At 43.4% G+C, this 24,183-nt stretch overlaps 1 protein-coding gene across 4 annotated transcripts in view; it reads left to right on the forward strand.

Moving 5' to 3' along the window:
• irf2 (interferon regulatory factor 2) overlaps nt 1-24,183 on the forward strand; it is a 67,290-nt gene that overhangs the window by 15,353 nt on the left and 27,754 nt on the right. For 3 of the 4 annotated variants that reach the window (XM_041186039.1, XM_041186038.1, XM_041186037.1), the window contains exon 2: nt 23,423-23,515. In XM_041186039.1, coding sequence (XP_041041973.1) covers nt 23,429-23,515 — 87 coding nt within the window. In that variant the 5' untranslated portion in view covers nt 23,423-23,428. Of the gene's footprint in view, nt 1-19,917; nt 19,943-23,422; nt 23,516-24,183 lie in introns of those variants that run through there. The other variant, XM_041186040.1, reaches the window with a different exon arrangement.

Here is a 24,183-nt window from a genome sequence, read left to right on the forward strand (position 1 = left end):
ACTATTTTCAACTCTGACATCAGTCTTCTTCAGGATCCCAACATACTCTATTCCCCAAACCATAGCAGGAGATGTACTGTCAATTTGCAATTTCTGCTTTAATATTCTGTTTTGCAACAGTATGTCACTTTTTGTTGGTTTTTTTAGTCTTTGGTTGTTGAGTACTTGAGCTTTTCCTGTTTGGATGCACAGGGAGCATGACCACTTACATGTGGGATGTGGGCCAATGGCACCACAGTTAATGAAATATAACTCAATCAATTGCTACACAGCTGAGATTATGGGCAGAATCTTGGGCTCGGTGAGCAGGGGCGGGGCTCGCTCGCCACAGCATAAAATGACGCAGGGTGAGGTTGGGCTTGTGTCCCGATGTTACCGCGCGTCATTTAGGTTTTCAGTTTGGCGGCCGCGCAGCTGAGTCAGCTGCACGCCTGCCGAACTGTCAAAGGCCTATTAAGGCCTGTTAAAAAGCAATTAAGGCAATCAGCTGAGCTGCCCGTCCAACCTTAAGGTTGTCGGGCAGGCGAAGAGCCCAGGCGGCCTTCGCGTTATTCATGGAACCTCATCCACGGGCAGGATGAGTTTTCATGAATGATTTAAAATTTTCAGAAAAATTTTTATTTTAAAATTAATGCACATGTCCCAGCTCATGTGACAGTTTCACATGAGGGGACATGTCATAAACATTTTTTCACCCCTTACTAAACTGTTCAAGCTTAAAACTAATCTCCCCTAGGCACCTCTGTGCCTCAGGGAGATTTCCGTGCTTGCGTGAAAGAGCACACTCCTGACTTGATTGGCCTGCACACGTAAAATTGCGGCGCCCAGCCGATCGGGGGCGCTGATTGGCTGTGTGCCTGCCTGCGCCCGCCCCCACACAACCCCCCCTACAACGGGGGGAAAATTCTCCCCGATGTGCCTCACAGTTACTGTGTTGTGGAAAATACATCAGTCAGCCATCACACAGTTCCAATCTTAAAGCTGCTTCTTGTGACTGTATGAACACCTCCTAATCACTACCTGTCAACTTTGATTTCATCACCGCAGCTTTCATCCTTTGTTGGCTGCCCTATTTACTAATGGAACAACAATAGCCGCCTGTCAAAAATAGTTGTTTGCAACCTTAGTGTTTTAATTGACTCTGGGCTGAACTTCCGATGGATATTCATTCCATCACCAAAACTGCCTAATTCCATCTCTGTAATATTGTCTGTCTTTGCCCCTGCCCTAGCTCATCTGCTGCTGAAATCCTCATTAAAGCTTTGTTACCTCTGGACTCAAAGGTCAGTGCTGGGACCGCTGTTGTTCATTATTTACATAAATGTTTTGGACTTGGGAACTCAAAGTGCAATAGGAACAATGGGGAGAATTTTCTCCCTGTCGGGTGGGCTGGGTGGGAGCAGGTGCGGGCAGGCGTGTAGCTGAGCACCACCCGCGATTGGCTGCGCGCCACCATTTTATGTGGGCTGGCCAATTAAGGCCTGTCCAGCATGACGTGCACCCGGAAGTGCTCAGCGCTACCTGTGCGGGTGGGGGAGAGGAGGGAGAGTCGTGGCCTGCGCTCTTTCGCACATGCATGTGAAAGAATGCAGAAATCTCCCTGAGGCACAGAGCTGCCTCGGAGATTAATTTCATCGTGAAAAATGGAATAAAAGAATTTTTGAAAATTATTCAGACATATCCCCTCATGTAACGCTGTTGACGCTGGGACATGTTTATGAATTTCAATAAAATTTTTTATTTAAGTTATAAACCTTTCATGAAACCGTCCGTGGATGAGGTTCCATGAAAAATGCGAAGGCCGCCAGGGCTCTTCGTCTGTCCGCCAACCTCAGGGCTGAAGGCCAACCCTGACAACTACTTTAATTGGGTTATTAACGGCCTTAACAGGCCTTTGACAGTTCAGTGGGCGCGCACCCGAGTCGGCTGCACACCCGCCGAACAGAAGATCAGAATGATGCGTGGTGACATCGGGGCACACACCTGACGTCACCGTGCGCCATTTTACGTGTCAGCATGTGGGGCCCACCCCTGCACGCCGAGCTGAAGATTCTGGCCAATGTGCAGGGGTATGGGGAAAAGGCAGGGCAATGACACTCGTTCATAATGCTCATTTGGAGAGCCGGTGCAGACATGATGGGCCAAATGGCCGCCTTCTGTGCCATTAAAATTCTGTGGTGCTAAATTTCAGAATCTGTGAATGATACCAAATTGGGAGTTTCACCAATAAAGAGAGGGATTGTGACAAAATACAGGAAGACAATAAACTTTCAGAATCTGTCTGCAGTTGGCTAATGAATGTCAATATTGATAAGTGTGAGTTGGCATATATTGCTCAGAAGAAGAAGACGGCTACATTCTCCTTGGAGTACAAGATCAAAGGATTCTGGGGGTATAGAGACATAAATCACTAAAAGTAGTGACACAGGTTAATAAGTCCATCAAAAAGTAGACAAAACACAAGGATTCATTTCTAGAGGGATAGGATTGAAAAGCAGCAAAGTTATGTTAAACTTGCATAGAGCCTTGGGTTAGACCACACTTGTAGTAAATGTGAATAGTTCTGGTCTGTATATTATAAAAAGGATATAGAGGCTCTGGAGAAGATGCAAAAAAGATAACAAAACTGAGAGATTAAACGTATCTGGAAAGATGAAACAGTCTAGGGCTCTTTTTTCTGAGGAGGAGAAGACTGATGGATGACCTGATAAGTCTTTAAGATTATAAAACGGTTTGCTAGGGTTGATGTAGAAAAGATGTTTCAGATGAAGGTGGAGAGCAGAACTAGGGGTCATAAATATAAGATAGTCACTAATAAATCCAACAGGGAATTCAGGAGAAACCTTTTGACCCAGAGAGTGGTTAGAATGTGTAAGTTGGTACCACAAGAAATAGTTGAGGCGGTTAGCATAAATGTATTTAAGAGGAAGTTGGATAAATATATTAAGGAGAAAGGAATAATATGTTGATGAGGTTAGATAATGGGTGGAGGCTTGTGTGGAGCACAAACACCAGCATGGAGCTGTTGGGCTGAATAGTCTGTATCTGTCCTTTAAACAAAGTGTAATATTTTGGAATAGTCAAGTATATTACAATGCTCTTCCAGCTGGCCTTCCACCTTTCACCCTCTATTTGAGGTCAAACTTCGCTGATTGCATCCTAACTCGTACTAAATCCCATTCCCCATTATCCATGTGCTCGCTGACCTACCAGTGGCTCTTGGTCTGGCAATACCTTGATTTTTAAATTCTCACCCTTGTTTTCGATTCCCTCTGTGGCCCTACCCCTGTAACCTCCCAGATCTCGGTGTTCTCCAGTTCTGACCTCTTGAGCATCCCAATTTTAACCGCTGCACCATTGGCGGCTGTGTCTTCAGCTGCCTAGGCTGCAAGCTCTGGAATTCCCTCCCTAAACCTCTCTGCCTCTCACCCCTCTCTCCTCCTTTGGGACACTCCTTAAAACGTATCTGTTTGACCAATTTTTGGTCATCAGTCCTACTATCTCCTTTTGTGGCTTGGTGTCAAATTTTGCTTCATAAAGCTCCTGTGAAGATCCTGGGCAGCTTATTATGGTAAAGGCGCTATATAAGTACAAGCTGTTACCATTGTTGTAGTATTGACAGGATAAAAAATATCAAATTGGACACTTTTTATTGATTTTATTTTTATTCTTTCATGGGATGTGGATGTCACTGGCAAGTCCAGCATTTGTTGCCTATCCCTAATTTCCCTTGAACTCAGTGGCTTGTTAAGCCATTTCAGAGGGCAGTTTTTAATACCAATCCATGATAGTCACCATTACTGATACTAGCTTTATATTCCAGATTTATTAATTGAATTTAAATTCCACCACCTGTCATGGTGGAATTTTGTCCCTAGAGCATTAGCCTGGGCCTCTGGATTACAAATACAGTGACATTACTACTATGCACCATCTCCCCCAGAGTAGTAGAGCGCTAGAGTTGAAGAACCCTGTCATAATGCAAAGCTCTTTCTGATGATCTGGCCATGAACTGAAGACACTTTTGCCAGATCCATGGAGGAACCATCAGGGCTGGTATGGTTCTACTATTTAATCCTGAAATTGGATGCCTTGTCTTTTTAATCGGCCATTCCACCAAGCATGCAAGATAATAATACCGGAGATAAAGTTGAAAATTGTAACACAGCTTCTAGCATTAAATTAAAATATGCCCCTGACAAATGACAACAGAAGGGATGATGTGAATTTTAAAAGTTTTGCCACATTTTGCTGGGTCAAAATCCTGGACCTCCCTCCCTAATAGCACTATGGGTGTACCTACACCTCAGGGATTGCAACAGTATCAGAAGGCAGCTCACCACCACAATCTCAAGGGCAGTTAGGGGGAGCAATAAATGCTGGCCTAGCCAGCGACGCCTACATCCCATAAATGAATTTTTAAAATACTATTGAAGCAGATTCGTTAATAATTTTCAAAAGGGAATTGGATGAATACTTGAAAAGGAAACATTTATGGGGCTGTGGGGATAGAGTAGTGGAGTGCGACTACTTGGATAGCTGACTCAAAGAGCCAGCAGGTGCACGATGATCCACTTGGCCGCCTCCTGTGTTTTATCGTTGTATGATTCTGAGGAAAAAAATGGGAATTTGAAAAGAAAATTTAAAAAGCTGAACTGAATTTTTTTAAATGTAAAGAAGAACAAAGAGACTGCAGCGGTAGAAAAATGAAAGGGAAAAAAAGGACAGCATGTTAATATAACATTAATTGTATTGTTATGTTTAAGGTTAAGGATAAACAGGTGGAGCGAATTGATTAAGTATCTTGAGCACATATAAAGAAAGTCTATGGGGGGTGCATCATCACTCCCAGAAATGACATTTTGTTTAGTTTTGTAAGTATCCTTTCTTATTTTTGTTTTAGTTACAGTGTCCCATCAGGGGCTGTCACCTCTCATTGAATTTTAGTTTAACTTATTTTATTTAAAAAAAAAATTCATTCATGGGATGTGGGCATCGCTGGCTAGGCCAGCATTTATTGCCCATCCCTAACTGCCCTTGTTCAGAGAGCATTTTAAGAGCCAACCACATTGCTGGTGGTCTGGAGTCACGTGTAGGACAGCAGATTTACCAGATGGGTTTTTACGACAATCGATAATAGTTTCATGGTCATCATTAGACTTTTAATTCCAGATTTTTATTGAATTCAAATTCCACCATCTGCCGTGGCAGGATTCGAACCCAGGTCCCCAGTCCATTACTCTGGGTCTCTGGATTACTAGTCCAGTGACAAAACCACACCATCTTGTGTCAAGAAGAGGGTCTATTGGGACACTGGATTGGTTGGTGGTTGGGAGGCAGGTATATGTAATGGTGTATTCTGTAAATAAACCTATTATCAAGAAAAGGATTTGTGTCTGAATTCATACTTTACTATCTGGCTTCGGATTCATTTAACACAGCAGTAAGAGAGAGGTTTGATCTGAAAGGAGGCACTGCAACTACGTCAAGGAGAGGAAAGAATAGTCCATTGAGGCAATCTCTGACATTAACTTACCAGTTTCATAATGTATCCTATAGGCCTGATTCAAACTCTGTAGTGGCAGACAGCCAAGAATGTAGAATCCCTTCAAATGCTGAAACTTGGCATCATTGCATTTAGAGATAGGCGTTCTACAATTTTGAGTTTTCCAGTGCCACAAGCATCCTCACCCACCAAGATGTATTTGTAATCTTAATAATAATAATAAGCTATGTGCTTCAGAGTTTGTTAACGGAAATGAAGTTCTGTTTGCGAAGAGATGTTTGAAACTATTGGTTACAAACTTCAGTGAAAATGTCTATTGGCTTTAATTTCCTTTGGTTGTAATACTTTTGTAAATCCAGAGGGGTTGAGATTTTTTATTTGGCTGTGCAGAACAAAGGAGATAATAACAGACTAAATCAAAGTCTAAGTGTATATCATCGTCAAGGCATTGACTAAACACATGGCTGTGCCAATAAAAAATGAAATACAGATAAGATACTGAGAGTTTAAGGTAGATTAACATCTGTAAAACATGGGTTTTAAAACATCCAGATTTAGACAATTTAATGAACAGTTCCAAGCTAAGCTGTTTAATCAGAATGTTTGAATGTTGTCAACTTGACAATGTTGTCTTGGTTAAGATCAGGAACGTAACGGTTTTAACAGTTTGATCTTGATTCTGTTTAATTTCTGACATAGCAACAAATAATTTTGTTCAGGCAAATTTGGCAGGTAGTAAAGGTACCTGAGAACATTATCCCCTGGAGAAAAACTGTAAATATATGCACTGCTTCATCACGTACAGGAGAAATTTGCCCTCATATTTTGTTTACCAGTGAATTTTTAAAAAAGTGAACACTTGGGCTTATTGAGATGAGGTACATTACTGCTAACCAGTGAAACACCATATTTTAAAATGAAGAGAGTAGCTAAAATAAGCTTTGATCCCTTAGAGGGTGAGACCAGGGAATTAATAATTGGAAATAAGGAAATGGCAGAGACTTTGGAACAAGTATTTTGTATTTGTCTTCACAATAGAAGACACAAAAAGCATCCCAAGAATAGTAGAAAAGCATAAGCAAAGAGAAGGAGGAACTTAAAACAACATGATCACTAGAGAAAAAGTGTGAGGAAAGCTATTGGGCTAAATGCTGACAAGTCCCCTGGACCTGATGGCCTGCATCCTAGCGTCTTAAAGGAAATGGCTACAGAGTTAGTGAATGCATTGATTGTTGTTGCATAAAGAGTTAACAGATGGACTCTGCTAATGTATGACTTAGATGTACCACTGACATCAGTCAGTCATGTGTTTGACTCTCTCTTCCTCTCTCTCTCTCTCTCGAGAGAGAGAGAGAGAGAGAGAGAGAGGTTGGAACACCATGCCTAGGAGCAATATGCGTACTCTGTAACTAAAACAGAAAATGCTGGAAAAACTCAGCAGGTCTAACAGCATGTGTGGAGAGAGAAACAGAATTAACGTATTGAGTCTGTATGACTCTTCTTCATGAGGAAATTGTTTTATTGTATGAGGCTGGGGGCTGGGGTTGAATTTTCCTTACGGGTGAAAGAATGGTTTTCTAAGCAATTGAACCAGCCACCAACCTCCCTCACCCCACTTGAATTTTATTTTGAGCTGTAAAGACTACTAAGTTTTTACTGTAATTATTTTTGAAAATATATTTTAGGAACGCAGGAATAGGAACATAGTAATGTAGGAACAGGAGTAGGCCATTCAGCCCATCGAGCCTGCTCTGCCATTCAGTTAGATCATGACTGATCATCTACCTCAATGCTACTCTCCTACGCTAACCCCATATCCCTTGATGTCATTAGTCTCCAGAAATCTATCGATTTCTGTCTTGAACATATTCAATGCTTGAGCTTCCAAGCAGTCCTCTGGGACAGAGAATTCCAAAGAGTCATCACCCTCTGAGTGAAAAGATTTCTTCCTCATCTCAGTCCTAAATGGCCTGCCCTTTATTCTGAGACTGTGTCCTCTGGTTCTAGATTCATCAGCCAGGGGAAACACCTACATCTACCCTGTCATACCCTGTAAGAATTTTGTATGTCTCAATGAGATCACTTCTCATTCTTCGAAACTCTAGAGAGTACAGGCCCAGCCTCTTCAATCTCTGCTTATAAACCTGTCCTGCCACCCCTGAGATTAGTCTGGTGAACCTCCCTTGCACTCCTTCCATGGCAAGTATATCCTTCCTTAAATAAAAAGACCAAAAATGTACCCAATACTCCAGGTGTGGTCTCTGTACAATTGCAGCAAGACATATTTATTCCTGTACTCAAATCCCCTTGTGATGAAGGCCAACATACCATTTGTCTCCCTAATTGCTTGCTGCACCTGCATGTCAGCCTTTAGTGACTCATGAAAAAGGACATCCAGACCCCTTTGGACATCCGCACCTCCCAATATTTCACCATTGAAGAAATACTCTGTCTTTCTTTTTTTTTAACCAAAGTGGATAACTTCACGCTTATTCACATTATATTCCATCTGCCATGTTCTTGCCCATTAAATTAGCCTGTCCAAGTCCCCTTGAAGCCTCCTCACAACTTACATTCCCACCCAGTTTGGTATCATCAGCAAATCTGGAAATATTACATTGGGTCCCCACATCCACATCATTGATATGGATTGCAGACAGCTGTGGTCTCAGAGCGGATCCTTGCGGTACCCCAATAGTAACAGCCTGCTGTCCTGAGATTGCTGTTAAGCAATTCTCAATCCATAGCAGTATATTACCCCCAATCCCAATTTTATTTTTTGGTATGTAATAACAAATGAAAGGAAGTAAAAATAGTGTGAGCTTGCAATGTTTAAGTAATAGAGTAAGCCTCTAAGGGTTGGATGTTGTTGTGGACCCACTGGTTGCTTGTTTTGTATGATTTTGGCCTTGAGTGGCATCTCTTTTACATAGGCCTTTTTTCTTTCAATCTCCAGAGACCAACATCTCTGATCTTATTTGTTTCAGCGCTTCCCCAAGTCCCTGTGACTTTGAGCACAAATAAGCTTTAATTGCAGCTTCCAATTAGCCTACAGTTGTGCACCTGTACATTTTGGTCTTCCTTCTGGCAGTGCAGATGGGATTATCGACTGTTGTAAAATGAAGATTAATTTCCATTGTAGTCAGCAAGAGGCTGATTTTGAGACTAGCTTGCACTAGTTTGTATGTAGGCCCTATTCCCCACTTTGGTCTCTGTCTTTGGTCATTGCAGCCGCTTAAGTGATAAAAGACAGAAAAGCTTGGAAATGGAAAAGGAGTTCCTGTTTCCAATTGGCGTTTGGCTATCTTAGGACTTGTTACTCGATCTTAATGAAATGCATCAACTCGAGAACTTGGCGTTGATGAAAATCAATCTTGATTCCTGCAAATGGGGAGATGATGGTTTAGTGATAATATCACTGGACTAGCAATCTGGAGGCCATGCCGAGTGCTCGGGGGCATGGGTTCAAATCCCACCATAGCTGCTGGTGGAGTTTAAATTTAATTAATAAATATCTGGATTATCAAGCTGGTCTCAGTAGTGATGACCACAAACTATCATTGATCGTCATAAAAAACCCTTTGGCTCACAAATATCCTTTAGGGAAGGAAATCTGCCATCCTTACCTGGTCTGGCCTATGTGTGATTCCAGACTTTCAGCAATGTGGTTGAATCTTAATTACCCTCAGTTCAAGGGGAAGCAGGGATGGGTAAGAAATGCAGGGCTTGCCAGCGATGGCCGCATCCCATGAATGAATAAAGAAAAACAAAACGTCATCCAAACACACCTCATCATGTTGTGCTCCTGGCTGTAGATATTTTGTGTAGATTATATATGAGGTTCAGGTGTCCTGTATGTGGAGCATTTTATTTTGTTTTCTAAGGAAATGTGCCCAGATCTTCTGGTCTCTGGATCGTCGGAGACTGGATGTACCCCGCAAGATGCGCTTCAGGACCCCTCGGAAGTCCCGAGATTCTGACTCCATGGGAATTCCCTGGGAACTTTGAACTTCTGATGGACAATTCCCTTTCTCCCCGGGACCTTCTGAAAAAGCCTCCGACTCTGAGTTAGGAGAAGAGACATTGAACGATTCCAAGCTACTTACCTGAATAGTTGCCCAGAAAATATTAGACAGAAAAATTCTAGCTTAACTCCTGGGGAACTATACAACTCACCCCACCCTCACCCACACTGACTCCCACCTTGGTACCCAACTTCCTCCCTGATCCCCTGATTCCTCCTGATACAACCCCACTGACTATCCCCCACTACCCGACTCCCACCCCTCCCCGACCCTGACTCCCCGAACCCTATGTGGACTGACCTCACCATCCTACCACCCAACCAGCTGCCAACCTATGCCCTTACCCACTTACCTCACCCAACCTACCCCCTTACCTACAATCACCCATTTACTCATACACTCATTCACTATTGCTAACTTTCTCTCTAAATAATTAACAACTTACAAGCAAAATTACATTTGCTGAAATCCTACTTTTTGAAGCCGTATTTCCTGTGATTTCATTAGTAGGTTGATAGACCTGGAGATAAGTAATAATAAAGATGAAATTCACACACCAAAAATATCTTGTCGATATCTTCTCTAGTGGCACATTTACTGAATGCTGTACTTGGTTTGAGACGATATGTATCCTAATAGACCCCATTTGTGATTATGCAGTCAACAGCCAAAAACAGATCTATGCCAAGAAATATATTTTCTTTTGTTTTGAATAAAGTGAACAAGAGTTGGTGTCTAATTTTATTTTGAACCAAACAAAATTGTAACTGTTTAATGGGAGGCAATATGGGAAAATGCATTGCAAAGATAAATATATCTGCTTTGGTACCTCTTCTCTACGTAGCTTTTCAAAGAAGCTTTGAGACATTTAAACTCTTAGTACCAGAATGTGGCAGCTAGTGCCATAAAAAGGGGGGAGCGGGTAGCCTCTGTGTGGATTCTCTTCACTGATGTCTCCAAGGCACTGAGGGAGTTTTGCAGGATCATCCTTTCGGAATTTTGGCCAGAAAAACTGGAGGAAGATAAGTGGGTTGGTTTTTTGGCTGGTCAGGGTTAGAAGATTTGTGCCCTATTCTCCATACCTGCAGAGTAAATTATGAAATGGCTGCAAATGGGGAACCATAAAGGAAATCTCTCAATGTTTGAAATGTGAAGCAAAAGCAGAAAACCTTCAAACATTTGGGGTCAACCAGTATGTGAAATAAAATGATAGGATGAAAGGGTGAAACCAGCGTGCCTGTGCTCTGGAGAATGGGAATGATAGGATGAAAGGGTGAAACCGGCGTGCCTGTGCTCTGGAGAATGGGAATGGCCCTCTTTAGGAATTTGTTTTTCTGGGGCAGAACATTGTCTGCCAGGAGCATCTATCAGGAATTGTGCTGCTCACAATTTCCAGCCATTATTGATTTGATAGAGGGAGAACCCAATATTGTATAAAAGGCTTCAAAACAAGGTTGTGATGTTGTCAGATAGCTTGGTGATGATGATACCCCCAAATCATCACCAAACGTGGGTGGAAGTTTCTCCTTATCCATAGCAACCAATGATGGGCAAATTCCGCCCTGCCATGCATGAGATCTGTTTGTCCACTTGAGCATTAAGGAACAACTTTAAATATTTCATATTTAAAGCCAAATTGATTTATGTTCTACCAAGTAAAGCACATGTGGAAGTGAAGATGTTTGCAAAGGGTGTCAATGGGATTTGCCTTCATCTCCTAATATTACTGCTCTGTAGTGGGAAGGGCCAGAACCGTCCTCAAGACAAATTTGTTATCCATTTGGAGATATGCCTTTGGTGGGCAGGATTCAAGTTCAGTGGTCTGAATTTTACCCTTGGTGGGCGGGCGCGTTTGGTGGGCCCGGGATCGGTCGGGAAATGGGCCCCTGCCCACAATCAGCCCCTGACCATGATTTCACGCTGGCTGGTCAATTAAGGCCCACCCAGTGTGAAATACATCTTCCTAAGGATCGGGAAGGGTTGGGTGGGGGCGGGGCCTGTTGGGCACCGGGCCCAATGGCGACCTGGCAGACAGTTAAAAAATGGCACAGGAAGCTTCTTGAAGGCTGCTAGGGAAGAACATAGCTTCTGCGTGCTGAAGACCGAAGCTATGGCCTCAACTGCAGCTGGAGGTGCCAGGCAGGAGGGCAGGTCGGGTGGGCACCCACGCTCCCCCCCCCCCACCCCCCGTTTTTCTTAGGTGTGTCTCGCAGTCCTTCTAGGGGAGGTGGCTGCCAGGAGGGACACCCTTGTCCCCGGAGACGGAAGGAGGAGGCCACAAACCTGATGAGCAAAGTTCGGAAGGAGCTGGCAGCTGAGGACAACGGCCATGACGTTGTGCGGTGCACATATGTGCAGTGACGCAAAAGGTTCAATGACCTGCGGTGCTTGGGAAGGATAAGTACAGAGTTAGCATGGATTAGTGTGGCGAAGTGTTATAAGAGCTGGCTGTCACCCTGTGGAACTCAGGGGTGTTAAGAGTCTGAGTGCCAACTGTCAATGATGCCAGAGCTAGCCAAGAGGCTGAGCCATGGCTGCTTGGGCTGAGTGCCTTGAGGCTCGAGGGCCACGACTTGGATGCGTCCTGCAAGGTGCCCCTCAGGTGGGGTTGGCCAGGCTGCAATGGCGCTGCAGGTAGAGAGAGGATAATCAATATTCCTCTGTCCTTTCAGCAGAAGATGAGCCAAGAAATACTAAATAATCAAGGGGCAAAAGCAGGGGGAGGAAATAAATACAATAACTATCACTAGAGAAAAAATACTAGGGAAACTAATAGGGCTAAAGGCTGATAAGTCCTCTGGACCTGCTGAGTTGCATCCTAGGATATTAAAGTAAATAGCTACGTGGATAGTGGATGCACTCGTAGTAATCTTCCAAGAATCCTTAGATTCTGGAAAAGTCCCAAAGGATTGGAGAACGGCCATTGTAACACCCTTATTCAAAAAAAGGGAGACATAAAGCAGGTAACTATAGGCCACTTGGCTTAACATTTGCCATTGGAAAAATATTGGAGTCTATTATAAAAGCTGTAGTAGCGGAGCATTTAGAAATACATAATCTACTCAAGCAGAGTCAGCACAGCTTCATGAAGGGGAAATCATCCTTAACAAAATTATTAGAATTCTTTGAGGAGGTTAACAAGCAGAATAGATAAAGGAGAACCAGTAGGTGTAATATATTTGGATTTCCAAAAGGTGTTCCATAAGGTACTGCACATAAGGCTACTTAATAAGATAAGAGCTCATGGTGTTGGGGTAATATATTAGCATGGATAGAGGATTGGCTAACTAATAGAAGACAGAGAGTTGGGATAAGGGAGACATTTTCGGGATGGCAACCTATAACCAGTGGAGTGCCACAGCGATCAGTGCTGGGGCCACAATTATTTACAATATATATTAATGACTTAGATGCGGGAAGTGAATGTACTATCACCAAGTTTGCAGATGGCACAAAAACGGTGGGAAGGCAATTGGTGAGGTTGACACAAGGAGTCTACAGAGGGATATAGGCAGGTTAAGTGAGTGGGCAAAAACTTGGCAGATGGAATATGTGGAAAAATGTGAGGTTATGCACCTTGGCAGGAACAATAGAGGGCTGCATATTATTTAAATGGAGAGAGACTGCCGAAAGCTGTAGCACAGAGGGATTTGGGAATCCTTGGGCATGAATCCCAAAAAGCTAACACACAAGTTCAACAGGTAATAAGGAAGGCAAATGGAATGTTGGCCTTTATTTCAAAGGGAATGGAGTATAAAATTAGGGAAGTCTTGCTCAAACTATACAAGGCACTAGTTGGACCATATCTAGAGTACTGTGAACAATTTGTTCCCCTTATCTAAAGAAAGATATACTGGCATTGGAGGCACTCCAGAAAAGGTTCACTAGGTTGATCCCGGGTATGGAGGGATTTTCTTAGGAGGAGAGGCTGAGTAAATTGGGCCTGTACTCATTGGAATTTAGAAGAGTGAGAGTTATTGAAACATATAAGATTCTGAGGGGGCTTGACAGGGTAGATGCTGAGAGATTGTTTCCTCTTGTGGGAGAGTCTAGGTCCAGAGGGCATAATCTCAAATTAAGGGGTGCCCATTTAAAACAGAGATGAGGAGGAATTTCTTCTCTCAGAGGGTATTCAATCTGTGAATTCTTTACCACAGAGGGCCGTAGAGACTGGTTCGTTAAGGATATTCAAGGCTAAGATAGACAGATTTTTAATCAGTAAGGGAATTAAGGATTATGGGGAAAAGGCAGGAAAGTGGAGTTGAGGATTATGAGATCAGCCATGATCTCATTGAATGGCGGAGCAGACTCGATGGGCCGAATGGCCTACTTCAGCTCCTATGCCTTATGCTCTTATGACAGCATTGAGAGGTCACAGACAGTCAGAGGCCCCCCAAACTTCCAAACCCTGACAAGATTTGAGCAGGATACGTTGGGGCTGGAGAGGGCCACACACCTCAGTCTGCTGGTCGTCGAGAGACTGGGGTGTCAAATGAAGGATAGAGTGCAGTGCACAGAGATGAGAGTTTCGGATGGTGCAAACATTATTGTGTAGTCTATTCATTGATGGGAGCCTCAAAATTGGAGTCCCCATTGATCATTGAAAGGTGTTGGCACCATAACGCAGATCTCTATTGTCTCACCAGGGTCCCTGGCATGCACAGTGACAGTGTGATGACTTAATGCTATGACATTTTATTGTTTTCCCTTAGAATTGCCAGCACGCATTCATTCACAGGACCCCGTAGAGCCACTCCTGATGCCAGGGGACTGCTGGGCTTCAGATGCAGCTGCGTGACACCTGCCCTCTGAACCAGGGTAGTGTGCACAGACTTGCAGAATCTGCCTCCTGTGATCACACAATATCTGCACGTTCATCGAGTGGAATCATTTCCTGTTGATGAAGGCACCTGATGATCCCCTGGTGCCTTGGTGGCCACATGAGTGCAGTCGATTGTACCCTGGACGCGGGGGCACCCAGCAATCACTGCAAACCTTCTGGCTCGCTCAATCTGGACTCGTCCATACGGAAATGAATAAATGTCAATACCCGCCTGAACAGAGCTTCTGTCACCTGCTTGACGCAACTGTGGACAGCCGATTGGGAGACTCCACACAGATCCCCCACAGACCCCTGGAAAGAGCCGAAGGCATAGGAGTTGAGGGCCACTGTGACCTTCAGAGCCACTGGCATGGAGTTTCCACCTACACAGTTGGAGGTGATCTCAGGCCCAATAATATGACACCTAGAGGCCACAGTCTCCTTGGAGAGGCGGAGCCTCCTTCTGCATTACACTTCGGACGTATTGAGTTAAGTGCATTGGTGTCTCTAAACCCTGGCAGCAGGATAGTGGCATCTGCCTTGGACTACCTGCTGGCCCTGTGCCCTTTGTCCTTGTGCCTCTCCTCCCATAGGTTGCTCCCCTGGAAGTTGCATTGGGACACCTGGTCTCCTCTCCCTTCTGCCCGTCTCTTCCTCCTCAGAAGAGGTGCCACCAGCAGAGACCACAATCCCCATTACCAGGGTAAGGGAAGGCTGTCTGATACCTGGAAAGATCTGCACGGTCAAAATCCTCCGGGGGCCTTAGAGACACCGATGAAGCCTAGTAATGTTAAGAATAAAATTCAGAACAGAGATGAAGCTGCCAAGTTCAAATAAACAAACAGCAGCAAGCTATCACCTAAACTCCTCACTACTCACACCGGCAATGCTGGTGACCCTTTTTACCATGCCTTTTGATAAGGCTTTGCAAAATGTAGGCTGCCCGTTCTTCCATGTGACCAACGTGAAATCGCACGGGCAACATAAAATCTGGATCAACTGGGTTTTAATTGATGGCGGGCGTGGCTCCGACACCCGTGCGTGCTCACTGACCTGAAGGTTGCATGTGTGCGAGATGGCGTCGGGACGCTCGCCCCTTGTCTTCTCGAGCTACTTTACACCCGATGGGGTCAGGCGCGCGAGGCATAAAATTTGGCCCTACGCTTCAGGTTTCCTTAAAATCTAACCTTTTGGAAATGTTACTAGTTGGACAGCAATTCCCTGTTAGCCTGGATATTCCTTCCCTTTTGGCTGATGGTATTGTGTAACTTGTGTATTAAAGCACCTGAAAGGTCCCAAAGAGGGATTTGAAATTTTTACATTTTACTCCGGTGGCAGAGAAAGTAACAGTAGTGCAGACTAGAGCAATTAAGTGTCCATGAACATTGTTATAACAGCCCCTATTGTGGGTTATATTAAGGGTTAAGACTGTAGAGTTTTGTTTAAGGAGAATTGGGCTACTGTTTACTTGGCTTGGTTTAGTATGTTTTAGTGTGTTTACAAACTATGCTTGAACTTTTGACCTGGCTGAGAGGCTTTTAGATGCAAGAAAACCCTGAGGTTGCTAGGGAGAAAAATGTTGAGGATGAGCTGTGCTCTAAAAGGAAAACTGGTGGGTTTTACTTTTTTTTTAGGGAAAAAGTAAGTGTAAGAGAAGCTGACCTGGCAGCTGTGGATATCCAGTCTGTTGTGTTTAACCGGAGAACTCAGTTATTTATGTTTAGAGAGGCAAAGAGGGAGTTCTAGAGAACTGGGTATCGGACCAAGTAGCTCTGTAAAGAAAGAAGTCCAGCTATGGAATAGCTGCCAAAGAGCTTCTACACCTATAAAAGCAAAATACTGTGATGCTGGAAATCTGAAATAAAAACAGAAAATGCTGGAAAAACTCAGCAGGTCTGGCAGCATCTGTGGAGATAGAAACAGAGTAAATGTTTCGAGCCCTTATGACTTCTTCAGAGCTAAAGAGGAGTCATATGGACTCGAAATGTTAATTGAATTTATACTTGTCTGGTAGGTCATAGCATGTGACTATCAGTGACACTTGTACTTGGACCAGGAGGTCATATTGGTAGGAATATACCATAGACTTGATCTGTGACTGTGCATCCAGAAAAAGGAACTACCTCCCAGGGCATGAGTACATTTAAGAGCTTATCAGAGTGAAAGCCGCAGTACAAAGAGTAATGAAAGCAGAAAATGCTGGAAAAGCTCAGCAGGCTGGCAGCATCTGTGGAGAGAGAAACAGAATTAACATTTTGAGTCCATATGACTCTTCTTTCAGAGCTCTGAAGAAGAATCATACTGACTTGAAATCTTGGCCGGAATTTCCCAGCCCCTCACACTGGTGGGATCTTCCGGTCTGGTCGATGTGAATAGAGATTTCAGTGGCTCGCTGGCCGCCGCCCCGGGGGAACCTGCCGTGGGAGGGCTGCAAAATTCTGGCCGTCAACTCTGTTTCTCGCTCCGGACGGGCTGAGTTTTTCCAGCATTTTCTGTTTTTATTTCAGATTCCCAGCGTCCGCAGTATTTTGCTTTTACCTTAGAGAAAAGAGTGAGCTGGGGTAAATCTGTTGGGCTGAGTTTAAGGTAAAAGCTCTTATTGTTTAGAATCATTGGCTGCGGCAGATGTGGTGAGCCAGCCAATAGTCCATTGACTTGGGTGGGACTGGAAGATCCAGCCGGCAGGGCTGGGCTGGGAAATCCCGGCCATTATCTTGTTTTCTCAGTGTGCCTATGTAGCCATAATTGCTTGTGTTTGTTTTGTTCAAGTTTATTTGGTAAAGGCTCTTTAGGTGTTTCAATTTAATCTTGGAGTCCTGCCACTCATTTCCTTACCCTTTGTTCTTCCACGCGTTACATTCTTCAAATGATTATAGCCTATCAAGCCAGATCCTAACAAGTACCCAGCTTGGCCAGTGTTCTCATATCTGGGAGCATAACAACATGTCAGAAAAGGTCCTTTCAGACTTAGACAGAAATCACCATGTGAAATTGCAGAATGCAATATAATGCATAAGAATGTATCAGTGTATTTGTATGAAATTTTTCTGGCCTCTGTTGTCACAAAGTCATTTAAGTGTTTAAGGTGGAGGAGTTAGGATTAGAGTTAGCTCTACTTTAGTGTCCTGTTTTATCCTGAGCTGAGACTCAGATCCCATATCCTCTCCATCACCAAGACAACCTATTTCATTTGCATGACTTGGCCCTGGCCTGTCTCCACCCCTCCCTTAGCTCCTCTGCTGCTGAAATCCTCATCTATACCTTTGTGACCTCTAGACTTGCCTGTTCATTTCTTGCATTATAACAGTAATCACACTTCTAAGGTACTTCATTGGTGGTAAAGCAGTGTAGATATCCTAAAGTTGGGAAAGATGCTATATGAATGCAAGCTTTTAATTTATTTTTCTATCCCAATGCTCTTCTGGTTACCTTGGACTCGCTGTAAACTTGAGTTCATCCAAAATACTGCTGTCCCTATCCTAACTTGTACAAAGTCCTATCAACCCATCACACATCTGCTTACCGATTTACATTGTCTTCTGGTTCACCAGTGCCTTGTGTTATGATCCATGTAGAGATCAATAACTTTTTAAAAAGAGATGAGTTTCCCAATCGACCCAGTAGAAGAAAACCAACGGACACCATTTCACTTATTAAAACTTTTACTGTAACATTCAACCTAATTCAAACATTAATTAAGAAGCAAATTATATTTCAAATAAAAAGGTATATTTCACTTTAAATAGTAGATACATCCTACAAAAGCACAAGCATTACCCCTTCAGCATATGTGGCATTAAACTCAGCTACTGAGTCCCACAGCTCTCTGTATTTCCCAGGTAGAGATTTGGTTCCTTTGCTCATGCAGGCGGCAGACCCAAAACTCTTTGAGCCTGTAGTCTCACCACACCCAATTTCCACAGGCCTCCAAAGGCCACGTCCTCCCCAACTGACACTGCTTTTTGGTCTTGCTATCTGCCACAGTTTCACAGTCCCAATCCTATTCTCAGGCAGCTCTCTGCACTTCTTCCCCAAGAGATCTGTGTCTTTCTCTTATAGCTTTGTTTTCTGCAACTACTCAGACCAGCTGTATTCAAAACTCAATTAGCTTAAATTAATCATTTTTCTTTAGCTTTTATCCCCATAGCAACCTCAGCCAGAGTTTAACTTCTCAGAAGTCTAATGACCTCATAACCGGGAAGCCAGTTACCCCTCTTTCCAGACTTCGTTCCTAGTTTCACTTTAGATTTAAAGGGACCATTCACAAGAAGAAAATACAGGCTTTCCCTAAAGCGAAAATATCATCATACTTGATTTGAAGTTTTTCATCTTTATTTTCGAATCTTTCCATGGCCTTGCCCCTCGCTACCTCTACAACCTTCTCCAGCCTTTCAACATCTCTGTGTTCCTCCCGTTCTGGCTGATTGCCTATCTTTCATTTTCATTGCTCCATCATTGGTGGCAGTGCCTGCAACTGCTTGGGCCCTAAACTCTGTATTTCCTCCGCTAAACCCATTCATCTATCTATCTCTCTCTCCTCCTTTAAGATGCTCTTTACAACAACTTTTTGACCAAGCTTATGGACACCCACCCTAGTATTTGGTTATGTGGTGCAATGCTTAATTCTGTCAGATAACGCTCCTGGGACGTTCCAGGGGATGTTAAATTTCAAAGAACGGAAGTTTTAAAAAGAAATTTATCTGCTGATTGATGATCCCAAAACACCAAACTGTCATTATAACGAAGTTAACACAGTGTAAGCCCCCCCACTCACCCTAAAAAAAAAAACACTTTTGCAGATTTTTTTGCCTCTAAACACTTTGGAATAACATTTGACCATGTTATGTCAATGGAAAGTTTCACCCACCAGCAGCCAATGTTGGACATTTAGGCGTGGGTTATGTATAGTCTGATAGTCATTTATTTAACGGCTGGAAAACAACACTCAACATGCTTCCAAACTTATCACATGTGCCTCTGATAGGCAATGCTTCCCACTGGAAGTGAATGGCATGATGGAAGCCACAGTTTGTTGGACCAGTGGGGAAGCGTGTGTGAGCTGTTGTCTGAGCAAATGACTTGTCGAATGTTCTGCACTAACCTTGGTTTCAAAGCTTGTATTTTTTGAGTCTGACCCTAATCGAAAGGGAAACTGAATATTCAGGTCTCTGGGGAAACTGAAACTTAGCACAAAGGCATCTGAACTCAGATCGCCCAATAGAGCTGTGCAGGCAGGCTGAAGGGAAGAGGTTGTAGCATAGTTTTAAAAAAAAAGGTGAACATGAGGGCTGGATCCAAGAATGGAGATGAAGAAAGAAAATGGTTGCTGTCGCTGTTTCAATTATTTTAAAGGAACTGATTGACCAGAGCCTGCTATACAGTGCACAGGATTTGGAAAAATGTAGTATTGGTGGACCTATGCAATCAAGAACATCGTAAGCAAAGATGAGGCGATTCCGGAGAAGGGCACCCTTTCATTGAAGATTGTACCCGTGGAACTTGGGTTGAGGAGGAGCTGTTATCTGATGTGAATCGGTGGCTAAATCCTTGAAGAAAAGGAGCTGGAGTTATACCTGAGGAAGATCAAAGGTTGGTAAAAAAAATGGAAGCTGATTGGGAAAAGCCCACAGAACTCCGAGATCAGATTTCAACAGGAGGCTGAAGCAGGGAGGCTGTGGGGAACTGTGTAACAGCTAAAAAAGAATAAAATTTATTGCTGCTGCTTCAGTTATTTAACCAAAGCTGGCCATACAGCGTACTGAGGTGTTACTGACTGGTCAGATGAAGGTGACTCTGGGGAATCTACACCCTCATCACTGTCGTGAGCTGAGCTGAGCTAAGGAGGTTCTGTAGCAGTGCACCTTTTTGCTGATGACCATAACCATGGAACTCGGATGAAGTAAATCTGCTGTCAGAGGCGACTCAGTGTCCAAATCCTGTGTGAAGAAAAGGAGTTGAATTCTATCTGAGGAAAATGGAGTTGTGAAGGACTTTGTGGCTGCGTGTAGTGACCTATGTGCTAAGGGGACTGTCAGTAAATTTGTGAGATCTATCTTTGTGGTATCAGCTATTTAAAGTGTAATTTATAGTTTCTGTTGAATACAATTTGCCTGTTAATCATGTTTATGTTGATTTTGGTTTGATTGTAAAAGTAGAAGTTAGAAAAAATGAAATCTTGTCCGTCAGCTTCTCCCATTGAAGTTGTTTGGTAAGCTCAGTTCTTTTAGGTTATTGGTCTCCATGGGGATCAGAACAATACACAAATGTGAAAGGTGAGGATGACCTAGAGCAAACTCCTCAGTTTTGACTTGGCGAAGAATATTCGCTTGGTACTTACATTTAGTGAGGAGGGAGTAAAAATGTACTTTGTGCCATTGGGAAAATTGCCATGAATCTGAATTGGCCTAAACAATCTTGGGTGTTTTTGTAGGGAAAGCTCTGGCGAAGAATTTTCCCCCCTGTTGGTTGGGGGGGGGGGGTTGTGTGTGTGTGTGTGTGTGGGTGGGCGCAGTTCAGGAGTGGGCATGTGTGGGCGTGCCTTCAATTGGCAGTGCATTGCCATTTTATGTGGGCGGGCCAATTAAGGCCTGCCCAACGTGACATCCACCAGGAAGCGCTATGTGCTCCCTGCGCGGGCGGGAGGGGATTCCTTAAGCCGAGAGTGTGCTCCTTCACGCATGTGCACGAAAGAGCGCACTCATCTCCCTGAGGCTAACTAAGTGCTGCCTCAGGGAGATCGGCGCCAAATTCAAAAATGTGAAATGTAGAAAAATAAAATTACCCTGATGTCCCCTCATGTGACACTGTCACATGAGTTGGGACATGTCCATCACTTGTAATTAAACTCTTAATACATTTTTAAAAACCTACATGAAACCTCATCCCGCCCGTGGATGAGGCTTCATGCTTTTTCTGAAGCCCGCCAGGGCTCCCGGCCTACCCGCCAACCTTAAGGTTGAGCGGACAGGTCCTTTTACTACTTTAATTAGTTTTTAAATGGCCTCAATTGGCTGTTGACAGGTCGGCGGGCGCACAGCTGATTCAGCTGAGCCCCCGCTGAGCTGAAAATTGAAATGATGCGGGATAACGTCAGGAGTTCCGCTCGACATCATCCCGCGTCATTTTACGCGTCGGCGAGCGAGCCCCCCCCCCACTCGCTGACCTCAATATCCTATCCCTGGAGGTGTAATCAGCTCTTTCAAAAGAGCACTCAGGTAACCATGACCAAGTAAAGACTGCTGTTCTCAATTCCCATGAATTGGTTATCTGAAGCCTTAGAAATTCAGAAATCTGAAAAGGAAATAGGGCCAGAACTATGTGGAATTTGCTAGAGAGAAGGAAATGGTGTTTGACAGGTGGTATAGATCAATGAAGGCTTAGCAAAACATTGAGAGCCTTAGGGAAGTGATTATGATGGAAGAATTCAAAAATAATGTCCTTTTGGGAATAAGGTCCCACCTGGAAGAACATAATGTTTGTAAAATAAAGGAAGCTGCAGTACTGGCAATGATTATGAATAGACTCATAAGCATATTAGTAACAGGTCCCAGTTTGGAAACATCCAGAGAAATTGGAGAAGTCGGAAGTTGATAATGAAAAGAATTCTGGCTCCACTGAGAAAGCTAACAAAGGTAAATGCACAGATGCTCCACAGGTTAATAAAAAAGAAAGTCCGGAAAACAAGTTTAATTCAAGGGTGCTGACGTGCTATTTTTGTTACAAAAAAGGACGTGTGAAAGGCTGAATGTTGGATGTGAAAAATCAAGCCTTTCGCATTAGTACAGTCTAATGGTATGTCCCCCAGGAAATACAGTCCTGCAGGTAAAGTTCACAACAAGCAGGTAGTTTCTCCTATATTCGCTGATAAGAGTGAAACGGATTGCAAAAAGCTATAGAAGTTTTCTGTTTGAGGATAAAGTGTCCCCATGTTTGTCTAGTTAGGCAGGCAAGTCAGTTGTTAATCTTAGAGATACAGGGGCGACACGGTCCCTGATGTTGGCAGGTGACATGAATTTAACTCCTAGGTAGTTCACTGAATGCAAAGGTGTTGATTCAGAGTACTGATGGAAATTATTTGCCCGTTCCTTTGTATGGGGTTGATTTAATTAGTCATTGACCTTTTTATTGTTGCTGTCAGTCCTGGTTTATCTATTGAAGGTATGGATTTCATAGTAGGAAATGATTTAGCTGGGTATAAGGTATTGGGGTCACCAGTGGTTTCAGGAGAGCCAGCTGAGGCTGCTGAAATTGAGGTTTCCTGACTATTCCCAGATTGTGTTGTGACTAGGCCCCAGGCTCATAGGGCTAAACAAGATGAGTTGTTGTAGAGGACAATTCAGATGTTTGGTTGGCTGAAACCTTTTTCAAGGACTCGGATAGGGACAATGGTGAATTGTTAGATCTTCCTTGGTTGATGCACAACAAGCGGAGTCTGTTTTGAAGTGCTCGTCTCAGACAGCATGTTCTGAGGCAGAGGCCAAAATATTATGGCAAAAATTTATATTTTGATGGGGAAGTAGAGACCTCCCCATTGGTGCCATGCATACTGAGTGGATTGCCTAATAGATCCATGAGATCAAATTGTTGTACTTGCCATTTAATACAATTTATAATTTATAATGATCAGGATTTCTCTGTTAATTCAGATTTAATTGATGTAAATTTTGGTTTGATTATTAAAGTAAAAATTATAGAAAGTGAAATCTTGTCTTTTTTTTCATTGGGGTCATTCAGTAAATTGGGTTAGTTTGGTTTGTTCATCTCCATGGTCAGAAAATGGCTCTTCTGAAAGGAGTCTAACCTTTCTGTCATACAAATAAAACTACATCAATTTTTGGAAAAGGAGGAAAAGGATGGAAATGTGTTTATGAACTCAGTTAGGAAACATTGGGTGCTACCCTCACAGTCTCTTTTTGTACCGCCCTTTACCAATGGATCTCGCAGGGCACAGGGAAATCTCGCTTCCGTTGCTTTAATTTCCCCTTTCATGAAGGAGAGTAATGTATTGCAGAAGGTAATTTTAACACTATTTAGTACTAAGAACCTCTCCTGCTTTCCCTTTCATTTTAGGTGGCGATGCCAGTGGAGAGAATGCGTATGCGTCCATGGCTGGAAGAACAAATAAATTCAAATAAAATCCCTGGTTTGAAATGGCTAAACAAGGTAAGGGCTCCAGTATATTCAGAATATGCTGCTCAATTTAATGCTACGGACAACTCCTTGAGTTTACCTGATATTTTGGGTTTGGAGCTGCAGCAGGAACCCATTGTTTTATTGTGAAAGTAAAGCCAATCTGTTGACACAGAGGTTGGGTAGGCTCCAGTCCTGTTCTTTTGAGTGCTCGGATGAGGGATTGTGCCACAAGTTGTCTGTCTGGTGAGCTCCTGTTGCCCCTATCCCTGGAGCCTACATTCCCATTACTGCTGCCATTCTAATGCACCATTCCACCGATCCAGCCTTCTGAGCATCGCCCTTCCTCTCTTTTCCCCCACCATTGGTGACCTCCAGCATTTTGTTCCGATGCTCTGGAATTCTCTTTTAAACCCTGTCACTTTACCACACCCCTAATCTTCTTTCACACCTTCCTTAAAGCTTTTTTATTTTCACCCCACCCTAATCTGCCCATCTTTAGCTTGATTTTGTTTCCTTCAAATTGCCTTGGGCATTTTCTCTGCAGTGAAAGCGCAGTCATTGTTTGCTCTCTGCATTCACTATAGTGACTGACGAGGAATTGCCAGTAGCAGGGTAAACTTAAGAGAGCAGGAGTACTAAAGAATGCTTGCTTTTCACACAGTTCCAAGTTTTCCTTCAGTGTTTACAATGTGCTCTGA

Source organism: Carcharodon carcharias, chromosome 4, assembly GCF_017639515.1.
Source record: "Carcharodon carcharias isolate sCarCar2 chromosome 4, sCarCar2.pri, whole genome shotgun sequence".
Lineage (NCBI taxonomy): Eukaryota > Metazoa > Chordata > Chondrichthyes > Lamniformes > Lamnidae > Carcharodon > Carcharodon carcharias.